Source organism: Aethalodelphis obliquidens, unplaced genomic scaffold, assembly GCF_003676395.1.
Source record: "Aethalodelphis obliquidens isolate GAN/ISIS:26980383/991018 unplaced genomic scaffold, ASM367639v1 scaffold72, whole genome shotgun sequence".
Classification (NCBI taxonomy): Eukaryota; Metazoa; Chordata; class Mammalia; order Artiodactyla; family Delphinidae; genus Aethalodelphis; species Aethalodelphis obliquidens.
In genome coordinates, this window is record NW_020838016.1 from 3,972,510 (window position 1) to 3,996,161 (window position 23,652).

At 42.5% G+C, this 23,652-nt stretch overlaps 2 protein-coding genes across 3 annotated transcripts in view; one reads left to right on the forward strand and one right to left on the reverse strand.

Annotated features, from left to right (window-relative positions):
• Nucleotides 1–3,517, forward strand: part of PCCB (propionyl-CoA carboxylase subunit beta) — a 90,331-nt gene extending 86,814 nt beyond the window's left edge. Inside the window, exons 11-15 of the mRNA XM_027091621.1 lie at nucleotides 306–413; nucleotides 654–754; nucleotides 1,167–1,265; nucleotides 2,095–2,194; nucleotides 3,215–3,517. Coding sequence (XP_026947422.1) covers nucleotides 306–413; nucleotides 654–754; nucleotides 1,167–1,265; nucleotides 2,095–2,194; nucleotides 3,215–3,336 — 530 coding nt within the window. The 3' untranslated portion in view covers nucleotides 3,337–3,517. The remainder of the gene's footprint in view (nucleotides 1–305; nucleotides 414–653; nucleotides 755–1,166; nucleotides 1,266–2,094; nucleotides 2,195–3,214) is intronic.
• A 3,759-nt stretch (nucleotides 3,518–7,276) lies between these two features.
• STAG1 (STAG1 cohesin complex component) overlaps nucleotides 7,277–23,652 on the reverse strand; it is a 431,541-nt gene continuing 415,165 nt past the window's right edge. For both annotated transcript variants that reach the window (XM_027091619.1, XM_027091620.1), the window contains 6 exons: nucleotides 17,873–18,078; nucleotides 13,943–14,117; nucleotides 11,655–11,765; nucleotides 10,987–11,101; nucleotides 9,406–9,486; nucleotides 7,277–9,318 (listed from right to left, as the gene is read on the reverse strand). In XM_027091619.1, coding sequence (XP_026947420.1) covers nucleotides 9,295–9,318; nucleotides 9,406–9,486; nucleotides 10,987–11,101; nucleotides 11,655–11,765; nucleotides 13,943–14,117; nucleotides 17,873–18,078 — 712 coding nt within the window. In that variant the 3' untranslated portion in view covers nucleotides 7,277–9,294. The remainder of the gene's footprint in view (nucleotides 9,319–9,405; nucleotides 9,487–10,986; nucleotides 11,102–11,654; nucleotides 11,766–13,942; nucleotides 14,118–17,872; nucleotides 18,079–23,652) is intronic.

The window sequence follows — 23,652 nt, forward strand, 5'->3', positions numbered from 1 at the left end:
AGGCTGTGCATCAGGTGGCAGCAAGCAGCCCTTCAGGTTACGAGGCTGAGATTGGCTGCCTGCCCTGGGCTTTGCTGCCGGTCCCTCAGGGGCGGCGCCACTCCTTGGCCCTCTGGCCAGTGCCAGGTGGGTTCTCCTGTCTTCCCAGTTTTTCCTGGAGTGTGAGGATCCCCTTAGCCGTTTTCTGAGGAGGTAACTTTGGTGCCTCCTTAGTAACCAGCTCTGCATGGTTGCTGGGGGCACATTCCCAGTGTGGGTGGGACTGGGAATTGCCCAGAAGCTCAGCCTGGATGATCTTTTTCTAGGATGCTTGGACATTAATTCATCCGTGAAAGGGGCTCGTTTTGTCCGATTCTGTGACGCGTTCAATATTCCACTCATCACGTTTGTGGATGTCCCTGGCTTTCTCCCCGGTGAGTCATTGACAGAGGTGGGGGCCAGGAGAGGCGGTTTTGCCCAGCGAGGCACCCACTTTATTTGGAGATCTTGCAAAATTCCCTCAGGATTTGTGACGTCTCCATATTCTGGGTGTCTGGATGGTGCGGCTGTGTGAGGGGTGGCCCTTTGGGGAGGGGGAAGACCTCCCAGCTGAGAGCAGAGGCCGACCTCCTGAGGATTCTGTGGGTATCCAGTAACTCTTCCTCGTGACCCAGGCACTGCGCAGGAGTACGGAGGCATCATCCGGCACGGCGCCAAGCTTCTCTACGCGTTTGCCGAGGCAACTGTGCCCAAAGTGACAGTCATCACCAGGAAGGTGAGGAACTCACGCTGGAGGCTGTGAGCTCACTCACTCCCACGGCAGGGCCGTGGCTGGAAGTCTGGCTGAGAGGTTCAGCAGTGCTGGAGGGAGACTACGCCTCTCTCCCCTTAAAAAGCTCTGGAGGACAGCACAGCAGACATGCCCTGCAGGGGTGTCCCTGGTCATCTGGGAACTGAAAGCAGCAGTGGGAAAAAGCAGCCGGGAAAGACCGTGACCATGAACTGTGAAAGGCCTGTGGGCTGCGCCCTTGTGCTCCGGCTCCCTGGCCTCACAGACACTGGGCCTTTAGCAGCCCAGGAAGGCTCTTCTTGCTTTCTGTCCTCATTTTGCTTGGCTTCCTGGGGTCTTGCAGGGATGTGACATGGGTGACTCAGGCACTAACATTCAGCATTTGGGTCTGTTCTAGGCCTATGGTGGCGCTTACGATGTCATGAGCTCCAAGCACCTTTGTGGTGACACCAACTATGCCTGGCCCACAGCAGAGATTGCAGTCATGGGAGCAAAGGTGAGGCCCCCTGGCTTTCCCTTCTGCGTCTGGGAAATGTTGGAGAGGGGCCAGGGCTCCAGGGAGTTGGGGTCTAGGCCCTGGCAAGCCTGCCTCCTGCCCTCACTTCAGGCGTGTGCCGCCGTCTCCGTGCCCGGGTGGGAGGAGCCTAGAGTGGGTTTTGAGACGTCAGTAAAGGGGAGAGGGCTGAGTCAGCTGAGCTGGCCTTCGGAGGACTGGATGTTTCCCCCGGCCCCAAGCTGCTGACTTAGGGCAGGTGCTTCCTGTTGCCGAGCCCGCTCCCCACTCCTTTTCTGCTTCAGAACAGCTGTTGTGGCTGAACCAGGTAACTCCCATGCCCCCGCCTCTCCAAGCTGACTTTCAAGGGTTCTGACGTGAAGGCTCATCTTTCAGTCCTCATTTTTCTACATTTGCATTTCAGTCTTTCCACCTCTGGCCATTGAATTGTGTGCTCAGGGCTCAGAATCATGAAAAAGGGAAACAGCAGTCTGCGTCCCTCAATGAGGGAACTGTGGATTTAACAGTGGAAACTGGGCCAAATATCTTGGCCTCAGAGAAGGATAAATGCAGTTGGAGAGAGCAGGACAGAATCTGGGGAGGCAAACACCTGGCTTAGCCTGGGCTGCTCGTCATTGGGGCCACAGCTGAGCATCCATCCCAGCTCCCGGAGTCACGGAGGTCAACTCCAGGCACCTGGACCTGGCACTTGTCTCTGGTACACTTTGATTTACCAGGACACTGGCAACCATGCCCATGATGATGAGCTGAGGGAGGCCTGCCCAGGTCTCCAGGGGCCTCCAGGGGCGTTCACTAACTCCTCTCGTGACAGGGCGCTGTGGAGATCATCTTCAAAGGGCACGAGAATGTGGAGGCTGCTCAGGCAGAGTACATCGAGAAGTTTGCCAACCCTTTTCCTGCAGCCGTGAGAGGTAGGGCCTGTGGTGGGGAGGGCAACTTCGTTCGTTTGTTGGGTCACTTGCTTCTTATTTCACTCCAGAAAGTCTGCCTTTGTCCTTCCAGTTTAATCTGGAGACCAGTGAGGGCTGGTTTGTCCCTGAGCAGTCATCACTTAAAGATGCTGCTTTGTCACCAGAATCAAAACAACATTGCTGAAATGGCTGAATCTCTTAGCGTTGTTCCAGTCACCCTAGTGCTGTGAAAAATCTGCCCAAAACAAAGTGACTTAAAACCACCACCTTTTGTTTTGTTTTGTTTTCCCTCATAGTTCTGAGGGTCAGCGGTTTGGTCTGGGCTGAGCTGGGTGGCTCTTCTGCTGGCTGGGCCTGGGATCAGTCATGCAGCTGTGTCATCTGGCGGTCTGACTGGGGCTAGTCCACGATGGCCTCACTCACATGGCTGGTGCTGGCTGTCAGACTCTCTCTCCACGTGGTTTCTTATTCTTAGGGAGGCTAGTCCACACTGCTTTACATTGTGTCCTGAGGGCAAGAGGGAGAGTGGGGCAGCTGCAAGGTGCCTTGAGACCTAGGTTTGGAACTTGCAGTGTTACTTTTGCCACATTCTGTTGGCCAAGGCAAGTTACAAGGCCAGGTGAAGAAATACAATCCATTTCCTGATGGGAGGAGTGGCATAGTAACATTGCAGAGGGGTTTATGTACAGGATGGGAGGAATTGTTGTAGTGATTTTAAAAAAAGAAAAGTGCACTTTCTTAATTGGATTCCCTGTTGAATTCATCTTGGTAGGGAGAGGGTCACATTTTCCTTTTCTTGCCGAGTGTTCCTAGGCCAGAAGTTTGGGACCTGCCAGAGGAACAGGGGGCTCCTGGGATCAGAGGAAGGTTCACAGGACCCAGCTCCTCTTGTGTCAGGTTGGGCCCTGCTCACACTGTTGGCCGCAGAAGATAGTGCCCTGGCTGAGCACCATGTGGTGTTGGGTGGGTGGCAGCATCTGGGGCTGCAGATGATTTGCTTCCTTTTCTGTGCTTCCCCAGGGTTTGTGGATGACATCATCCAGCCTTCCTCTACACGTGCCCGAATCTGTTGTGACCTGGATGTCTTGGCCAGCAAGAAGGTACAGCGCCCATGGAGGAAACATGCAAATATTCCATTGTAAATGTACCAAGGGTAATTACTACCTGGCCATTTGCACCCATCCCTGCCTTTTTCAGTCATGAAACCTGGGAATCTAAATACCAGTAATAACTTGGCTAAGTTTATTAAATTCTAGAAAGATTTCATTTGTGCCTTCCTATAAAATTGTTTTATTAAAAATCCCAGCAGTTTTTGAGCATAAATCTTATTTTTTTGTGGTAAAAATCTGAAAAATCAAGAAAACTAAAGAAAACACTATAGTATTCACTTAGCGCTGACCCTTATTTAACACCTCTGTGTATTGCTTTCCTTTCTTTTCCCAAGAATTAATTTTTTCTCTCTAAAGGTGAGATAATAAGCTTTTAGGGTGAAGTACTTGTCTGCTTAGGCTTTTGGTTTTCTTACTTTTAAATAATATAACAGTTAAAGGATATGTCCTATCCTTTCAATTCCTTCAGGAATTGTTGAGGATTAAAGATGATGTTTGTAATTGTGTGTGTGTGTGTGTGTGTGTGTGTGTGTGTGTGTCTACCAGAATAGATGCTCAGTAAGGCATACACCCTATATTAATTTCTTACCCTATATTAACTTCTTTCCAGAAACGTGTTCTCACATTTTAAAAAACTTATTTTGGAAAATTTCTAACCTGTGGAAATGTTGCAAGAGGTGTATACCCTTCACCTAGATTACCCAGTTCTTAACATTTTCTACATTTGCTTCATCTTTTATATAAATATATAATTACTATTTTTACTGACCTATTTGAAAGTTGCAGAATCATGACCTTTTGTCCCCCCAAATGTCAATGCTTATTTCATATGAAACAAGGCTCATTGTCTTACATAGTCTTTAATGACATTGACATTGTTGAAGCATGTTCGCCAATTATTTTGTAGAATGTCCCTCAATTTGGGTTTGTCTGATTGTTTACAGACATTTAGATCCAGGTAGGAGTAATACACAGGAGTGTTCTTTCCTTGTATTACATTAGGAAACACGTTAGGTTTTTCCATTATTGATGAAATTGAGTCTGATCGGCATTCTTTAAGCCTGTCAGCACACTTTCATCCACTACTTTTTAGTATCCATTATGATTCTTGCCTCAATCAGCTGTTCTATGTTGGTGGTAAAATACTGTATTTCTAACCCTATCATTATATCCACAAGGAAAGAAGAAAGAGCTTTCTCTTAAGTTTTTAGTATCAATTTAGATGCATAAATTATTTTTTCATTTTAAACATTTTTTCCTGAAATAATATATTTTTCTTACTATGCTATCACCCTATCAAATTTTCAAACACACATTATACTAGTTTATTGAGAATCATATATTATTATTCATAACTGAAATCTGGGCTTAGTACACAGTAGGTGTTTCATAAATGTTTTAGTGAATGAATATATTCAGTCATTCAATCAAGAAAAAAGAGAGACTGATGAGTTCTTTAAAAATTTGTTACTTATTTTGATGCTCAGAATTTCGTGATACAGCCAGAGGGGTGCTCTTTCAAGCTGGTTCCTCAGTCTTTTTGATATGTCACAATAATTTTTTGTGCACTTCCTTATTTTTTGACACAGGGTAATGTACCAGGTTCATCTTATATTTTCCTCACCCAGCTGCAGATTCAGTGATTTCTCTAAGAGCCCTGGTTTCTTTTAGTAGATGAAATTTAGAAGCAAACATATGGCCTGAAACGTATTTTTGTCTTCCTAACTAGGTGGTTAGTTCCTAGGGGGCAGAGATGTTTGGCCAGAGGCTCCTTGTACTTCTCTTTGGCACCAGCAGTAAGACTGTAAGCCATTGGAGCTGGGAAAGGAGTGGTGGCAGACTCCTGGTCTTTTAGAGGCCTCCTGGCTAAGGAAGAACCATACGGGTTGGTTAGCATGTGGCTCAATAGCTTAAAGTTGCCTGGCCAATCCAATTTCTGGGGTCTGTCAAGCTAGGATTTGGCCCATCTGAAAACCAAGCTGGTGGCGGAGACACGGAGCTGCAAGATCTTGGAAGCTCTGTCAAGTAGACCAGCCTCAGTGTATTGCAGAGCAGCAGTCAGTTTTCTCATCAGCTGCTCTTAGGAATGCCTTTCCCAACTGTGGTCTCGTCTTAAAGGGACAGAGAAAAATGATGAATCTTGTAACCAGAGACGACTTGGGTGTACTGAGTGGAGCGCTGGCAAATGTGTGTTTAGACCGAGAGCAGATATACAGTGAGTTGTGGTGGAGGTAGGAGGCTCTGTGAGTGTCCTGCTGTAACTGTCCCTGCCCTAAGTATGTAAACCGATTTGTCCTGAACCACACAGCTAATGAGTGGTGAAGCTGAGATTTGAACCCAGGCAGTACTGTCTGATCCCAAAGGGTTGGAGTGAGAAAGGTGGTGGTCTGCTCCACTTGGGATTGTATCAACCCAAAGAGCTACTAAATTTGGAAAACTTTCCTACCTTATGCATGATGGCATCTTTTTGAGTTGCTTGAATAATGGGAGCACGCACATCCACGAGCAGCCTTCCAGTGCTTGTTTGTGTAAAGTCTTTCCAGCTTCTCTCCTGACCATGTCTTGGTCTCCCCAGCCCAATTCTCTGCTTCTGGATGCACTGATGCTTTTTGCTGGCACGTGAGATGTGGTTTGCCCAGAGTAAGAGAAGCCTGTGAAAGACACTCACCCAGTACACTGACTTAACACCCTTGATGGAGTTGTTGAATCAACACAGACTCCACCTGTTTGACAGATGTGAACTTTAAGTCCTTCTGGTTTCAAAGGATTTCTGGCGAGCTGTGGCTTTATTATATATATTTTAGTGAAACTACAGGTCCTCATGCTCTTGCTTCCCTGTCAGCATGGGATCTCCACCATTCCAAGCAGAAGCTGTGGCTACTCAGTGGGCGGAGCCTCAGTCTGGGGCCTATGTGGAATCCAGCCAGCACATTTGGGCAGATGTGGCAGCCTTAGTAGGTAGGTACTGACCATGTCCCTACTGTCCTGGAGATGAGAAATGCCTCATTTATGTGTCCTTGGGAGCAGAAAGCTATCCTTCAAGACGTGATGCCCAGTGTAGACCCCTACAGAGCAAGGCACTTAGGAGGGCATGGATGGAACCTTACCTGAGTTTGGTCTGATATGTGGAGCCTGAGCAGGCACTAAGCCTTTGTTTCCCATGAAGACACTGCTCCTTGTTTGATATTCTTTTCTGAGAGCAGGGCCAATGGAGAGTCACAGTCAAGGCACATCTGGGAGGTTTGCAAGCTTGTCCGAAGGTAGAGTCACACATGGGTAAAGCCCTGGTCTAATCTTATAAACACATAACCTTCAAGACGAGCTGCTACAGAGATCCGTGCTCATCACATTCCCTCCTGGGCTGCCTGGAGAGCTTACCTGCCGATTTATCCCCTGCATTCCTGCCTCTTCTGCACAGCCATCTTAGGCCATCTAATGAACACGGCCCAAAGAACACAGTCAGGCCCATAAAGTATAGGATACAGTCTTGTTCAGAGTGACACCTGGCAGCAGTGTCAAGAGAAGCCCTCATTCAGCAGCCATGCAGAACACAAGTGATCTTTACAGGGCACTGCTATGGGGGCAACCGTGCAGAAGTGCTGGGTCTGGATCTCGGGTGGGGGAAGGACCCAGGCTTCAGACCAGTTGATAATCCCTGAATGCCTCTTCCAATACGCAGCCCATGAGAGGCTTCCTCTTGAATCACAGACCACTTGGCCTAGCTAGTCTCTCACTCTCTCCAAGGAAATACAAAGAATGAAAGAAAACTGATGAGCTAGTCCTAAGATTCTGCTTGCTTAAAAAAGTAAAGCCTCATTTGATACAGGAATTTTGCCATCATTTAACAAATGATCTGAAAGAGCAAACTCTCAGTTTTTGGTAAAAAGGGAAAGCTTCATCATCTGTCGACAGGACAAGAAATCACCCCTTTAAAGCTTTACCTAGTAGGAACAATAGGATGACTACCACAAGCCTGATTTTGAATAGTTTATTAAAGGAAAGGTGAAGCATCAGTTTCAAATTGTACAAAAGGAAAAAAACCTCATATTGCAAATGTACAATTTACAGAATTACTAGCAAAACCAATCAAGGAGACACTGAAAATACAAAAATTCGATTGACTTCAAACTGAACTGGAAACCCATTGGAGTCGATATTACGCCTTTTCTGTTGCACGGTAGTCCACAATTCTAAGTCAGCATCTGTTTGTTTTCCACGTGAAACTGTCAAGCCAAGGATCAATCTGTGCAGGTGCCAGGGCACTTCCCAGCCTGCTCCCTGGCCAGAACCACAGGCGGGCAGGGCTGGCGTGGTGGACAGTCCAATCATCCCCGCCCCTTCACTTCCAGTGAAACCCACATTTCTGGAGGAAAGCGAGACCCCAGCCCCAACTGGAGCCCAGGAATTGCTCAATTAGCAGATAAAACATTTTTGGTGACCAAGTTTTTTTCAGAACTGTACAAATGTTGAGAAAAGTTTGTTTTGTCTGTTTACTAAAAGGATGAATAAAATAATCCATTTTGCTTTCCCACATAGTCACTGGGTGCACAGATTTTTTTTTTTTAAATGCTTTTGTTTTTTGGTAAAAAGGGAAAGCCTCATCACTCTGTTGCAGCTACTTTACTTTAAAAACCAGCCCAGAAACAGCTGTAAATGGATTGGTTTGGAAGTTCTGAGGCTTACTTTAAAAATCAGAAAGGAAGAAAGTGGGCTTTTTAAAATAACAGTAGCAGCAAGTCATAAAAGTCTAAGCAGAATGTAACTCTAAACCATTAAAGGCTGTCCTGAAGATTCATAATTTCTTTCCCCCAAAGAATTATCCTTAATATGCACATTTAACACTGAAATGTTGCTGTATTTCAAGGTAAGCGTAAGACCTTCACCCTCTAAGCACAGACTTCTATGCAGCACATACGTCTATAATCGGTAAACTTAATTAATTCACAAAATTAGTGCATAAGGGTATTAAGTGCATGGGAAGTAGACACGGTTATGTTACACTTAAAATTACGTTTGAATGGCGAAGGAGTTCTTCATGATTATCTTTTTAAGAAAATGGAAGTCCATGTAACTTGAATTTGGCAGGGCATGAACTAAGTGGTAAAAACAGCAAACTGATAACTTGAGAACCGTTTTTGTTTTACTGAGAATACTTTATTTGCTGGTAGAAGTTGCTAAAAATGCACAGAACAAATACCAATAGAAAATGTACTGTATTTGAATCTCCCTAATCTATATAAAATGAATGGTGTACAGCATCTGTTGGAAAAATGGCTGCTTGGACATGTCTTATTTTATGCCCCCTTATAAATAAAAATAAACCTTTTTATTCAAGAGTATATAAAATCGGGGAATTCATATCCATGTCCACAGAGGGTATATGGTTTTTGGCAGAGATGCACTGTCAGAGTTTCATCTTAGCTTGTCAGTATTCTGCTCCTCCATATTTCTGTGTTCCACAAGGTCCAACCAAATCCAGTGAGCTCCAAAACACTCTTCGGCAATTAGGATGAGCTGCTTTACTCATAGGTTTAATAAAAATGGTTAGCTTTTAAAACATAAAAAGGCAAAATGTTAAAACGGTTTTTAAATTGTACAACAGGAAAATAAAGTTAAAAATATTTTTTTTTACTCAATGCTGAGCTTTCATAAAACAGGTGTATTACAGTGTTTATCTTGACAGCTGTTTTAAAAATTTAAAATTTCTTCCTCCCTCCAGAAAAACACACACATCTGTATTGGGATAAGTCCAATAATAGGACACAAATGATTTTTCAGGTCAGTCTTTCTGAGGTGACATTCACCAACATTCTCTTGGGTAATTTACATGCTCCTCTTCTGTCACTGCAAAAAGGGATTGACCTCAATCATTTGATTAAAAAACAAATCAGATCACATCAAAAGTGTTTTTTTCCCCATACAAGCTATCACAGTATATAGGCCTCTAGCTCTAAATAATAGAGTTCCAGATTTGTAAATTTTCTTCAGACTTCAGAACATAGGCATTCCAAATCCCTAGAAAAAGTGAAACACAATTATTAAATTCATGCATAAACAAGACCCAGAAACCATAATAAAGAACAGTAATAATTTAACATTTACTGAATCGTCTTCTATGATAGCTGCAGAATCAAAGAAATCTGGCCTCAGCTCAGCTCTCTCTCGCCGATTTCTTGATGGGGGCTGGAAAGAGAAGCCAGATACTTAATTTTTTCCTGAGATACATTAAGACAATGAACTGTGATAATCAGCTAATATTTCTAATAGTATCATAAATATAAAGAACTGTTAAGGGTCAATTTGAAAGGAAAAGAATCTGGCTTTTACAGGAGCATACATTAAAGAAAAATGTAACAGTATTTGGCTTTTAATTATCACTTAGATAAATTATAAATTAGATAAAAATAAATTTCAAATTACAATAAATGTGTAAATGCATATAAATAATTTTTGGGCCTATAAACAAAGAACATACCTCTCAATCATGGAATAATTATAAGATTGATCAAACACTAGGTGACAAAACTTCACTAAATTCCCCAGAGCAGGTAGATGGACAGCTACTGATGGGTGGGTTGAGGGAGGGTTACAGATTGGATATGGTCTCATTTACATTTCTTACCAAACCTTTTCATTATGGAAAATTCAGAACATACAAAGCAGAACGCTATGGGGTAAATTACGTCCCCCCAAATTAATATGTTGAACTCCTAACCCCTAGACCACAGAATGTGACCATATGTGGAGACAGGGCATTTAAAGAGGTAAGTAAAAGGAGATCGTATGGGTGGGTTCTAATCCAATGTGATCCATGTTCTTATAAGAAGAGGAGACACGCACAGAGGAAAGATCAGGTGAAGACAAAGGGAGAAGATGGCCACCTACAAGTCAAGGAGAGAGGCCTCAGAATGAAATCAAACTTGCTGACACCTTGCTATTTGACGTCTAGCCTCCAGAACTGTGAGAAAATACATTTCTGTTGAAGCCACCCAGTCAGTGGTATTTGTTATGGCAGTCTAGCAAATTAGTACATAGAGAAAGCAGTATGATGAACTCCCATACACCCATCACCCAGCTTAAACAATTTTCAAACATTTGGCCAATCTTGTTCCATTGAATTCCTGCTTTTTTCTTCTCCATGTCATTTCACGTATGACTACTTCAGTATGTATCTCTTAACAGATAAAAACTTTTAAAAAACATAACTACCATGTATTACTATTTCTGACAAAGAAAATTTCTTAATATCACCTACACTTAGTCCATATTCAGATTTCCTTATTTTAAACATGTCTCTTCACATCGAACAAATAAGGTCCATATTCTGCATTTGGTTGCTATGTTGGAATGCAGTGTACACAGACTCCAATTTAAAGTACAAGAGGCCAGATGAACATGCTATACTGAAAGATCTAGTGTAAGCTGTTTTTCATGAAGGTAATAAGGAGCCAGTTCCTGTTATTGCCAGAATTGAAAATCTGACTGCTTTGAAAACAGGCTTGAAAAACATAAGCTCATCCAAATGCCCACAAGTGCTACAAGCGCTACACGGGCCCTGCCCACTGTTGGTCAATGTTACCTCCTCCTCCTCTTCCTCTCACGGGGTTCTGAAAACAAGAGCATCATCTTACACCAACACCTTCACATATTTTAACAGAAGAAAAATGTATTGAACTTCCTTACCAGGTCAATAACCATAGTATCTTCAAATTCTTCATTCATATCTTCTAACTGACTCCGGGACGACATCATTACATCTTCAAAGATGGGCTCAGCATCTTCCTCCATTAGACCCCGACTGATACAGAAAAAGCATAGTCAGAAAGCTGTTCAGACTGATAGAACCTGGAGTTCTGGCTCTTACACTGCGTCTTTTAACCAATGAAAGCACACCTTCCAATTACAACCAGTAGACTGCACAAATTATGATATTGAACTCTAAGGGAATTAAGAATCATTCATTTGGTTAACTCAAGATTTCATCTCAACTCATCAGAAGGAAGTATAATTTAAATGCAGTAACAATATTACTAGCTAGCTATGTATCAATTCCCACAGAACTCTTAAGTGATTGGTGCCATTATTATCCCAAATTTACAAATGAGGAACCAGAGGCACAGAGGTTTTAGAGCTTATGCAAGGCCACACGGCTGGCAAGTTGCACACTAGGATTTAAATGCTGAAAGCCTCAAGCACCCATGTCCTCCATTCCTATCCTACGCTGCATAGCATATCCTAAATTGTGATTTTAACTCCTCTTCTAAGACCAAACATCAGAGAAACCCAAGTCGTTACACAAAATGACCATCACACAGTGATCATGTTCTTGTGACACTTGATGTAACACTTACACGGCATGCCTTACTCCAGTTCTCACTTTCATGTAGTTCATTCCTGTTCTGTCCTTCCGATTTAAGTCTTCTAATTTCGGCTGGCCTAACCAAGAGATCTGCATCTGAGGACTAAGAGAGGGTACTATTATTCATTTTGTGGCAGCAGATGAGGAATTTAGGTCATCAGTCCCATGCTAAAACAGCCATAGTTGGTTGGCCTAATCCCCATGTAAGGGGAGTTAGCTGGATTTATTCCAGGGTCAAGGTTGAGATCATTATCAAAGGACCTGTCTTTGCAGAAATGGCAGTAAACTGGAGATCCCTAAGTCTCCAAGAGAAGCTGGCTGTGGAGGCTAGTTGTTAGGTGTGAAGGCAATCAGAATATGTCACCCCAAATATGCTTCTTTGAGATAAAAACTGTTTTGAGCTGAAGGCAATTACGAAGTAGTAAAACACAGAAAAAGTTCCCCCTTTTCTGCCTAAAGGCAGGAAATAAATTCTCCTTTTACTGGAGACAGACTCTTATCAGCCCAGAGATGGCAGCAGAGGAACGTGCAAACAAATCCTGTTAAACGAATGCTTATCTTCCTAGTTAAGATGAGGACTACCTAGCCCTAGTTGGACTACCCCAGTCCAAACTCGTTTGTCTTGTCATTTCTTCACAATTTTCTTTGTCTAAAGGGCTTAAAAGCTTCCTGCTCTGGTCACTTCTTTAGGTCTTCATTCTCTTGTGAAGGCTCCCATGTACATGTAAAAATTTAATAAAATTTGTATGCTTTTCTCCTGTTAATCTGTCTTTGTCAGTTAAATCTTTAGACCCAGCCAGGGGCCCTAAGAAGGTTGAGGAAAACTTTTTCCTCCCCAACAGGTGCTTAAATTATCAGCTTCTTTCCCCAAATCCCTGCTAAACAAGAGCGCTTCTCACACTTCTGTATCCAGCTGCTGCCCTACTTACAAGTGTTCCTAGCTGCACACTCAGTCCCCGAAGGGACAGGAATGATGCTGGCTTCGTTGCTCAGAGCTCTCCAGAGCTGAACAAGGGAGGGTAGATCACATTTTTTCTCAGTCCTTCTGAGGAAGTTTGGACTCAGGTACATGCTGAGCCAAATCACCTGTACTCTATCCTTACTGGCACGTGGACACTTGCATAAAATCAACATGACTCTTGGGATGGAAACTTGAACGATTTTTGGTAGCTAAAATCTGCCGCATAAAGTTCTCTCGAAGCAGCTGTCTTTATATCATGTTAGGCTGCCACCTTGATTCAACCTATAAATCTGTAGCAGGAAAAAGACGACAGACCACAGCCAGGAGGGACTGACATGGTAAGGTCAGGGAAGCAAGGCTCCAATACGGAGGATACCCCCCCTCCCCCAGTAGGAAATGGAGTGGGAGTGCTGGTCATAAGGCAAACTACCCTCTAAGATGGCCCAGTTATGCAGTGGCTGACAAAGATGATCCTTTCAGCTTTGAAGAAGGCAGATCCTCAGAGCAAAGATTCCTTATGAAAACCCAGGATCTGAATTCTTGTAACACTGCCCCTTTCTATTTTCAACCTGCTAAATTTGTTGAGTTCTAGTGAGAATTCTCTCTTATCCATCAGAGTAATTCACAGCATTACTCTAATATGAACAGAAACACAAGTGAGGAGCTTACAGACTTTCAAAGTTGAATGGAAAATAACAAAGAAAAAGTTAAGGTTTTCAAAGCAAAAGTCATGCCATCACCCTGCCTTTTCCAAGATTTTCAGAGCCGTGGTACTAGAAAACAGTTTAATCGCTAGTGCAGTAAAAAAAAGGTAAGAGCTTGATTATCCTACAGAAAGGACCGCTATTCTCAGAATTTATCACTGCTTTAACAATTCTTAATCTATGAACAGTTCAAGTTTAAAATATAAACCAAGACAAAGTACTATTAATTAAATGGCTGATAAAAGTAATAGTCTATTTGGTGTTCAGACTAGGAACAACCTTAGCAGAGACTCTTCTAGGCTCTCTCGCCAAGGAAGTAAACCTGCATGTGTTCTTGGCAAATCTCTGAGAAGAAACAGACCTGCCCAATGAATCTGCAAACTCCAAATGAAATCAGCACTTAGTAAGACACCATGCATCTATAGGTCTCTAGACTTTGAGGAACTGAGATCCACAAGTGTTTGCAGACTTATTATACATCTTCTAATATAAGTTATTTAAACTCTGGTTTTGTTTTCTCATTAACTGAGAAAACAATACGCTCAGATGAAATAATTTTTCTTACTTTAACAGTTGCAGGTTTTATGCCAAGAAAACAATTTTTTTACTACTTACTTGTGTAAAAAGTCAGGTTCAGAACCATGTTCAGACTCAGGCTCCTGAATCTGCTCTCCCATGGGCCGGCTATTCTCTCGCAGAACAGTGGAAGTGAGCTGTGGTGCCGGCAGGGGGCCAGGAGTCTGAATCATGGTGTCAGTCCTGTTCAGCCACGTATTATCCAGACTTTCATCTGTAAAATTCCAGTTAATGAGTGTCACAGAGTGTCATGGGTGGAATGAACTCTGGTAGAAGTTATAGCATAGATTTAAAGAGCATGGCTCTGGAGTAGACTGCCTAGGTTTGAATTCCAGTTACACCACTCACTTGTGTGACTTTGTATAAGCTATTAAATTTCCAAAATTCAGTCTGCTCATATACAAAAGGGGATATTGGTAACTGACCTCATTGAGTTGTAAGGCTTAAATAAGGTAATGTATGTAAACATCAAATGTTAGCTATCCTACATTATCATCTCTTACAAGTCCCTCCATCCCTACAGAAGGGGAAGAATGTGGCCAGCCAGAGAGACCCCTCTAAACTTCCTTTTGCTCAAGCAATAAAAGGCCTATTTACTGGGTCTTAGAGGGGCGCCAGGCAACAGCACTTAAAATCTGGCTGGCCTTTACTGAGAAATCAGCAAATCCTGTTACACAATTAGGCACTGGTCACCAGAGAAGTAACTCTTTGGCCAGGTTATACTTGCGGGGCTGGATTGAGGGACTCACTGATTTCATGCCTCTAACTTCTACCTCTTTAGAGAAGTCTTCTCTGATCACCCCACTCAGCCCCCAACTTACCATTCTTTTTTAGCTTCCAGAGGAAACAAAATCATTCTCGCTCACTTAGGGCTCAATTATACACTGTCCTGCATTGGCAGGTGATCTGTCATGTGTATATGTTATCTCTGTAATTAGATTTAAGTTTCTTCAAGAGACCAGGCACTATTTTTTCCTTCTTCTAAAGATCATTTATAAAGATTTGAACAGATTAAATTACTATTTATAGCATTATTTGCATATCTAAATCCTGATAAAATGCTACATGAAGTTCTACCTACAAAATTCTAAATTACAGTTGACCTTTGAACAATACGGTTTGAACAGCATGGGTCCACTTAAACGCAGATTTTTAAAAATAAGTATGTACTCCAGTACTACACGATCCACAGTTGGCTGAATCCACGGATACAGAATCAAGTACATGGACTGTAAAGTTAGATACGGATTTTCAACTCCATAGGTGGCTGGTGCCCCTAATGCTCCCCCTCACCCCACTGTTCTAGGTCAACTGCATTTTCTTGATGTGGGAAGACTTAAAAAATAGTATTACTGCTATGTGTTTCCTTCTGAAGAATTTTAATCACAAAATGTAGTATGAATCCCATTGTTTTTCCTCCCCCAATAAGTCTCAGAGACATGTGCATGTGAGGCTCCTCCTTTGCCATCAAGCATTCTCTCTCTCTCAGTGTATTCTCCAGTTTCTAAAATTTTGTCAGACACATGTATGTTCTGGATAGGCTTTTCTGTTCCTGGAAATACCTACCTATTGTCTGGTTAAGGTCATTCCACTGATCTGAAGCTCACTACTGAATCTCTTCAGCAAAGATATGTTACATCTTTTCTTCATACCACTTTTCATTCAACATTTAATTCAAAACTTTTATTCTCTGCTGCACTTAAAATTTTATGATCATAGGAATGGTCTTATTTAGGTTCTTAACCTGGTAAACCATCTTTCAGCTTTCTACTACATGTCATCCTTTCCAGAAAAATCTTCCCTGATTCATTACGAGTTTGGTCACTCCCTGTATGTTTCCAAAGAACGTTTTTGGCCCATCAGAGCACTCACCACGCTGAACTGAAATTGCCTGCTTCTCTGTCTCCCTTTCTTCACTGGGAATTAATACCCAATCTCCAGCATCTAGTACAGTTCTTAGGAAGGTGCTTGGTAAAAGAGTAACTTCAGGAAGAACTCACTCTTCTTGAAGAGATCCTCCTAACCCTCAAGATTCCTCAATGAAAACACTTCTTGCAAAGCTCTCTCATCTTCATTCCAAACAGATGAAACTCTGTTGCTTAAGGGTTCTGGACATGTAACTTACCTTAGTTACTTGGTAAATTTGAAACTGATATGGAGCAAGTTTTCTTTTTTGCAATTTAATGATTACCAAATTAGGTTATCTGGTCCATATATGCTTCTCCGTCCTGAGGACGATAATACTAACTGCTCCATTAATGTATAGATAAATGGTTACCTAAATTCTCTAAGCCTTTGGTTTCTTCTGTGTAAAACCTGGATAATACTGTTGAACTCAGAATTGATTTATAAAACATCTATACAGCATTTATTATGTGCCAGGGACTGACCTAAGTGCTTTACAAATATTAGTCAAATAAATGATTAAGTGATGTAATGCACGTAAAACACATTCTTGGTATAGCAAGGATTTGATGAACTCTGGCTAAGATGACCATTACATCTAAGAAAAGCTGTGAGCAGAAAAAAAATACAGATAGAGGAATAGATGTGGGGTGCCCTGATAAAAAGGGCACCCTGCTCTAGAAGACATTTCCGAAAGGAAATGACTGGCATCATTCTTTAGAGAACAGTTCAGGATCTTATACTATAACGACAGGGTTCTGTATTTTCATTTTCTGGGCCAAAAAGATTTTAAGCCCCAAAACTGAAACTTGAAAGGTAATCTTAAACTTTACTATCAAGTCTGTAAATATTTTCAAATCTTTTATTCTCTTCAAAATATACATTCAGCCTAATCTACTGACTGATGCAAGAAAAGGGGCATTACTATATGATGACAACAGCAGCTAACATTTATCAAATGCTGCCTATGTGCCAAGCACTGTGCTAAGTAATCACTGTGTGTGCGCTAAGTTTTTTTGGGGAAGTATCTAATTTAATATTCACAATAGCTAACAGGACAGATACTCAGATCATCCTTCATCTGATCAGTGATTGAGGCTTAGAGAGGTTCAGTAACATGCTCAAAGGTTACACAGCTGAAAAACGAGAAAGCCAAGTCTGAATTCTAGAACTCTGAATTTAAGAGTTTGTGCTCTTCATCAATAGTTAATACTGCCTCCCCAATGATGAAAGAAACATTAGACTTAAATTCTAATTAATTTTGCTGCAGATCTCAGCAAAGTCTTTGATGAGTCACTATTTTTTAGCAGCAGAGGTAAACAGAAGGTTGTGAACAGGGGCAACAGAGCGTGATGCAGATCACTGTCCTCTCTTGCTTTGGAGAGATTCTATTAGGAGAAGCATGGAGATGGAGCAAGATTATTTGGGGAAATAAGCATTTTTACTTTGAGTTTTCTTAGTTTAAGACTAATGCTTTGTTTAATAAAGCAATCTTTAGTCTTTTTGGATATAGGAATATCTATTATTGATCGCATTTTCATGACAGTTCAACTCCCTGTTCCCCATAGCCTATGAGGGTTAAAAAACCAGATCTGGCCATCACTAATTTAATATACAAAAATAAATTATCCAACCAAGTGGTGGAAATGGAAAGTTGTTCTGGTATATTCATTGTGCTGCAGAGTTCCATCCTCAATTTACCAAAATCTCTCCTATATTAGGATGCATTTTGATAGAATAACATTATGACTGTCTTATTTTAAATTTTAACGTATTAGAGATCTATGGTAAGGGGATCAGTTTTATAAACCTTCCTGTCTCCTCTTTTTCTCTGTGCCTATCTTCCTCTGTGTTCAATGCTTTTTCAAGCTCTTTTTCCTTGACCCGCTTCTGTCCAGTTTTGTCTGTTACAACCTTTGTGGCTGAACCTCTCAGTGTATATGAAACATACAAGGAAATAATGTGCTTAACAGTATTATCTTGCTTCAACGGATTATTTACCACTTTATTTTTCTTGATACTATCAGGCACACTATTTGCCTCATAGTATAAAGGCACACTTACCTTCTACTCGTTTTTTGTGAAGTGGAGGTCGTCCTTTCTTATTCCTTACTGAGGAGGTTTTGCTGCTGCTACTTCCACTGTTCACGGACATTCTATCATCTTCACCTCCAGTGACTAATGAATTTCTATAGGAGATGAGTGGAAGCCATACATCCTCCCTCCTTTCCATCATCTGTTCCGTTAGGAATTTTTCTAGGTATGAGTGACTAGAAACACAAAAGAAGCAGTCATTTTTATGGAAGCAGTTCATGCATCACTTATTTAATTTTTTTTTCATAACCTGAGGCTCTCTCTCTCTCTGAAGGTTCTGAAGAATCCTTAAGGACACACATTAAACTATTAACAGTGGTTACCTTTAGAAAGAGAGGGATTGAGAATTTAAGGTTTTGCTTCACAAATTCCTGGAATACTTTTTTTTTTTTTTTTTTTGCGGTACACGGGCCGCTTACTGTTGTGGCCTCTCCCGCTGCGGAGCACAGGCTCCAGACGCGCAGGCTCAGTGGCCATGGCTCACGGGCCCAGCCGCTCCGCGGCATGTGGGATCCTCCCGGACCGGGGCACGAACCCGTGTCCTCTGCATCGGCAGGCGGACTCCCAACCACTGCGCCACCAGGGAAGCCCCTCAGGAATACTTTTAAACAAGCAAATGTATTACTAAGGGTGTATGTGTATTTCTTCCTTTACTCCTTTCTTTGTTTTTAAATACCAATGTTTAAAACAAAAATCAGAAGTCTGGCTCAAAAAGGTTATTGAATTTTCTTTTAAAGTGTTCAAACCAGGGCAGGATTTCTAGAATGGTGGCGTGAGGAGCTTGGCATACCCTCTCCCCAGCAAAACAACCTGTTTGGTGTTGGTTGTTGATAGTGGGGGAGGCTATGCACATGTAGAGGCAGGGGGTCTATGGGATGGCAACTCTCTTTACCTTCTCCTCATGTTTGCTATGAACCTAAAACTGCTCTAAAAAATTAAAGTTAAAATAAATAACATAGATAAATTAAATCACATGTTTTCCTGTTAGTCTGGAAGACTGTACATGGCCCAAGACTGCCCTTCTCAGGAGCAATCAGTGAGGGACCTTCTAAGCTGCCGGTCCCCTGGCTGACCATGGGGCAAAGTAAACAACCTGAACTGTGATAGCAGCTTTCAAAAGCCACACCTACATCCAACAGTAAAAATCTAACTTGCTAAGGAGGTTTAAGCACAACCTTTGATTAATAAGGGGCTGACACAGGCTAAATAATAAAAAAACAAGGGAAAAAAAGATCTGAGTAGGGACAGCAGAGGCTGCATACTGCAAGAGAACAGACCTCACAGAGTTTGTTACTCCAAATAAATGACCAAGCAATCAACAACAACTATCTCTAGGAGGATAAAGAATGAATATCAAGAGTAGCTAAATTATTATTTTACAATGTATCACATATGCAATATATTATCTAAAATGGTCAGTTTGCAACAAAAAATTATGAGACAAAGAAACAGGGAAATGTAATCCATATGTAGGAAAAAAACCCCAAGCAATAGAAACTTGGCCCACAACTGCAAAGCAATTATTATACATATGTTCAAAGAACTAAAGAAAACCATGTCTAAAGAATTAAAAGTATAATAACACTATCTCTCATTAAATAGAGAACATGAATATGAAGATAGAAATATAAAAAAAAGAATCAAATGGAAATTCTGCAGTACAACAATGGAAATTAAAAAGTCACTAAAGGTGCTCAACAGATCTGAGCTGGCAGAAGAGAAATCAGTTATCTTGAACACATATCAATAGAGATTATGTAATCTGAAGAGCAGAGAGAAAAAAAAAATGAAGAAAAATGAACAGTGCCTGAGAGAAATGTGGGATTCATTAAGTACACTGACATGTATAATGGGAGTACCAGGAGAAGAAAGGTGTAGAAATAAATTTGAAGAAATATGGCTAATCACTTCCAAATTTGATGAAAAACATGAATCTACACATTTTCAAAGCTCAACAAAGTCCAAGCAGGATAGCTGCAAAGAGATCCACAACCAGATGTATCGCAGTGAAAATGATGAATGCCAAAGATTAAAAAATCTTGAAAAGTATCAATAGTAAGAGAAAAGTAACTCATTACACACAAGGGAACTCCCAATAAGTTTAAAAGCTGACTTCTCATCAGACACAGTAAAGGCCAGAAGGAAGCAGGATAACATAGTCAATGTGCTGAAAGTAAAACGCTATCAACCCAAAATCTTGTATCTAGAAAACTGTATTTCAAAGCTAAAGATGGACTTCCGGGAAGATGGCAGAAGAGTAAGACGCGGAGATCACCTTCCTCTCCACAGATACACCAGAAATACATCTACGCGTGGAACAACTCCTACAGAACACCTACTGAACGCTGGCAGAAGACCTCAGACCTCCCAAAAGGCAAGGAACCCCCCACGTACCTGGTTAGGGCAAAAGAAAAAACTAAACAGAGACAAAAGGATAGGGACGGGTCCTGCACCAGCGGGAGAGAGCTGTGAAGGAGGAAAAGTGTCCACACACTAGGAAGCCCCTTCGCGGGTGGAGACTTCGGGAGGCGAAGTGGGGGAGCTTGGGAGCCGCGGAGGAGAGCACAGCAACAGGGGTGCGGAGGGCAAAGCGGACCGATTCCAGCGCAGAGGATCGGGCCGACCGGCACTCACCAGCCGAGAGGCTTGTCTGCTCGCCCGCCGGGGCGGGCGGGACTGGGAGCTGAGGCTCCGGCTTTTGTCGGAGCGCCGGGAGAGGACTGAGGTTGGCGGCGTGAACACAGCCTGCAGGGCGCTGGTGCGCCGCGGCTGGCCGGGAGAGAGTCCGGGGAGGGGTCTGGACCTGCCGAAGAGGCAAGAGACTTTTACGTCCCTCTTTGTTTCCTGGTGCACGAGGAGAGGGGATTAAGAACGCTGCTAGAGAGAGCTCCAGGGACGGGCGCGAGCCGCGGCTAAGAGTGAGGAGCCCAGAGACGGACATGGGACGCTAAGGCCGCTGCTGCCGCCGCCAGGAGGCCTGTGTGCGAACACAGGTCACTAGCCACACGCCCTTCTGGGGAGCCTGTGCAGCCCGCCACTGCCAGGGTCCCGGGATCCAGGGACGGCTCCCCGGGAGAGCGCACGGCGCGCCTCAGGCTGCAGCGTCACGCCGGCCTCTGCCGCTGCAGGCCCGCCCCGCACTCCGTGACCCTCCCTACCCCCCGGCCTGGGTGAGCCAGAGCCTCCGAATCAGCGGCTCCTTTAACCTCGTCCTGTCTGAGCAAAGAACAGACGCCCTCCGGCGACCTACACGCACAGGCGGAGCCAAATCCAAAGCTGAGCCCCTGGGAACTGTCAGAACAAAGAAGAGAAAGGGAAATCTCTCCCAGCAGCCTCAGAAGCAGCGGATTAAAGCTCCACAATCAACTTGATATACCCTGCATCTGTGGAATACCTGAATAGACAACGAATCATCCCAAATTAAGGAGCCCTGTGGATGTAAGGCTCTTGGTGCTGCAGCCAGGACTCAGTGCTGTGCCTCTGAGGTGGGAGAGCCAACTTCAGGACACTGGTCCACAAGAGGCCTCCCAGCTGCACATAATATCAAACAGCAAAAATCTCCCAGAGATCTCCATCTCAACGCCAGCACCCAGCTTCACTCAACGACCAGCAAGCTACAGTGCTGGACATCCTATGCCAAACAACTAGCAAGACAGGAACACAACCCCACCCATTAGCAGAGAGGCTGCCCAAAATCATAGTAAGTCTACAGACACCCCAAAACACACCACCAGACGTGGACCTGCCCACCAGAAAGACAAGATCCAGCCTCATACACCAGAACACAGGCACTAGTCCCCTCCACCAGGAAGCCTACACAACCCACTGAACCAACCTTAGCCACTGGGGACAGACACAAAAAACAGGAACTACGAACCTTCAGCCTGCAAAAAAGGAGACCCCAAACACAGTAAGATAAGCAAAATGAAAAGACAGAAAAACACACAGCAGATGAAGGAGCAAGATAAAAACCCTCCAGACCTAACAAATGAAGAGGAAATAGGCAGTCTACCTGAAAAAGAATTCAGAATAATGATAGTAAGGTTGATCCGAAATCTTGGAGATAGAATGGACAATAGAATGGACAAATTGCAAGAATCAGTTAACAAGGACCTAGAAGAACTAAAGATGAAGCAAGCAACGATGAACAACACAATAAATGAAATTAAAAGTACTCTAGATGGGATCAATAGCAGAATAACTGAGGCAGAAGAACGTATAAGTGACCTGGAAGATAAAATAGTGGAAATAACTACTGCAGAGCAGAATAAAGAAAAAAGAATGAAAAGAACTGAGGACAGTCTCAGAGACCTCTGGGACAACATAAAACGCACCAACATTTGAATTATAGGGGTTCCAGAAGAAGAAGAGAAAAAGAAAGGGACTGAGAAAATATTTGAAGAGATTATAGTTGAAAACTTCCCTAATATGGGAAAAGAAATCATTAATCAAGTCCAGGAAGCACAGAGAGTCCCATACAGGATAAATCCAAGGAGAAATACGCCAAGACACATATTAATCAAATTGTCAAAAATTAAATACAAAGAAAACATGTTAAAAGCAGCAAGGGAAAAACAACAAATAACACACAAGGGAATCCCCATAAGGTTAACAGCTGATCTTTCAGCAGAAACTCTGCAAGCCAGAAGGGAGTGGCAGGACATATTGAAAGTGTTGAAGGAGAAAAACCTGCAACCAAGATTACTCTACCCAGCAAGGATCTCATTCAGATTTGATGGAGAAATTAAAACCTTTACAGACAAGCAAAAGCTGAGAGAGTTCAGCACCACCAAACCAGCTCTACAACAACTGCTAAAGGAACTTCTCTAGGCAAGAAACACAAAAGAAGGAAAGGACCTACAATAACGAACCCAAAACAATTAAGAAAATGGGAATAGGAACACACATATCGATAATTACCTTAAATGTAAATGGACTAAATGCTCCCACCAAAAGACACAGATTGGCTGAATGGATACAAAAACAAGACCCATATATTTGCTGTCTACAAGAGACCCACTTCAGACCTAGAGACACATACAGACTGAAAGTAAGGGGATGGAAAAAGGTATTTCATGCAAATGGAAACCAAAAGAAAGCTGGAGTAGCAATTCTCATATCAGACAAAATAGACTTTAAAACAAAGACTATTAGAAGAAACAAAGAAGGACACTACATAATGATCAAGGGATCGATCCAAGAGGAAGATATAACAATTGTAAATATTTATGCACCCAACATAGGTGCACCTCAATACATAAGGCAAATACTGACAACCATAAAAGGGGAAATCGACAGTAACACATTCATAGTAGGGGACTTTAACACCCCACTTTCACCAATGGACAGATCATCCAAAATCAAAATAAATAAGGAAACACAAGCTTTAAATGATACATTAAACGAGATGGAGTTAATTGATATTTATAGGACATTCCATCCAAAAACAACAGAATACACATTTTTCTCAAGTGCTCATGGAACATTCTCCAGGATAGATCATATCTTGGGTCACAAATCAAGCCTTGGTAAATTTAAGAAAATTGAAATTGTATCAAGTATCTTTTCTGACCACAACGCCATGAGACTAGATATCAATTACAGGAAAAGATCTGTAAAAAATACAAACACATGGAGGCTAAACAATACACTACTTAATAATGAAGTGATCACTGAAGAAATCAAAGAGGAAATCAAAAAATACCTAGAAACAAATGACAATGGAGACACAACGACCCAAAACCTGTGGG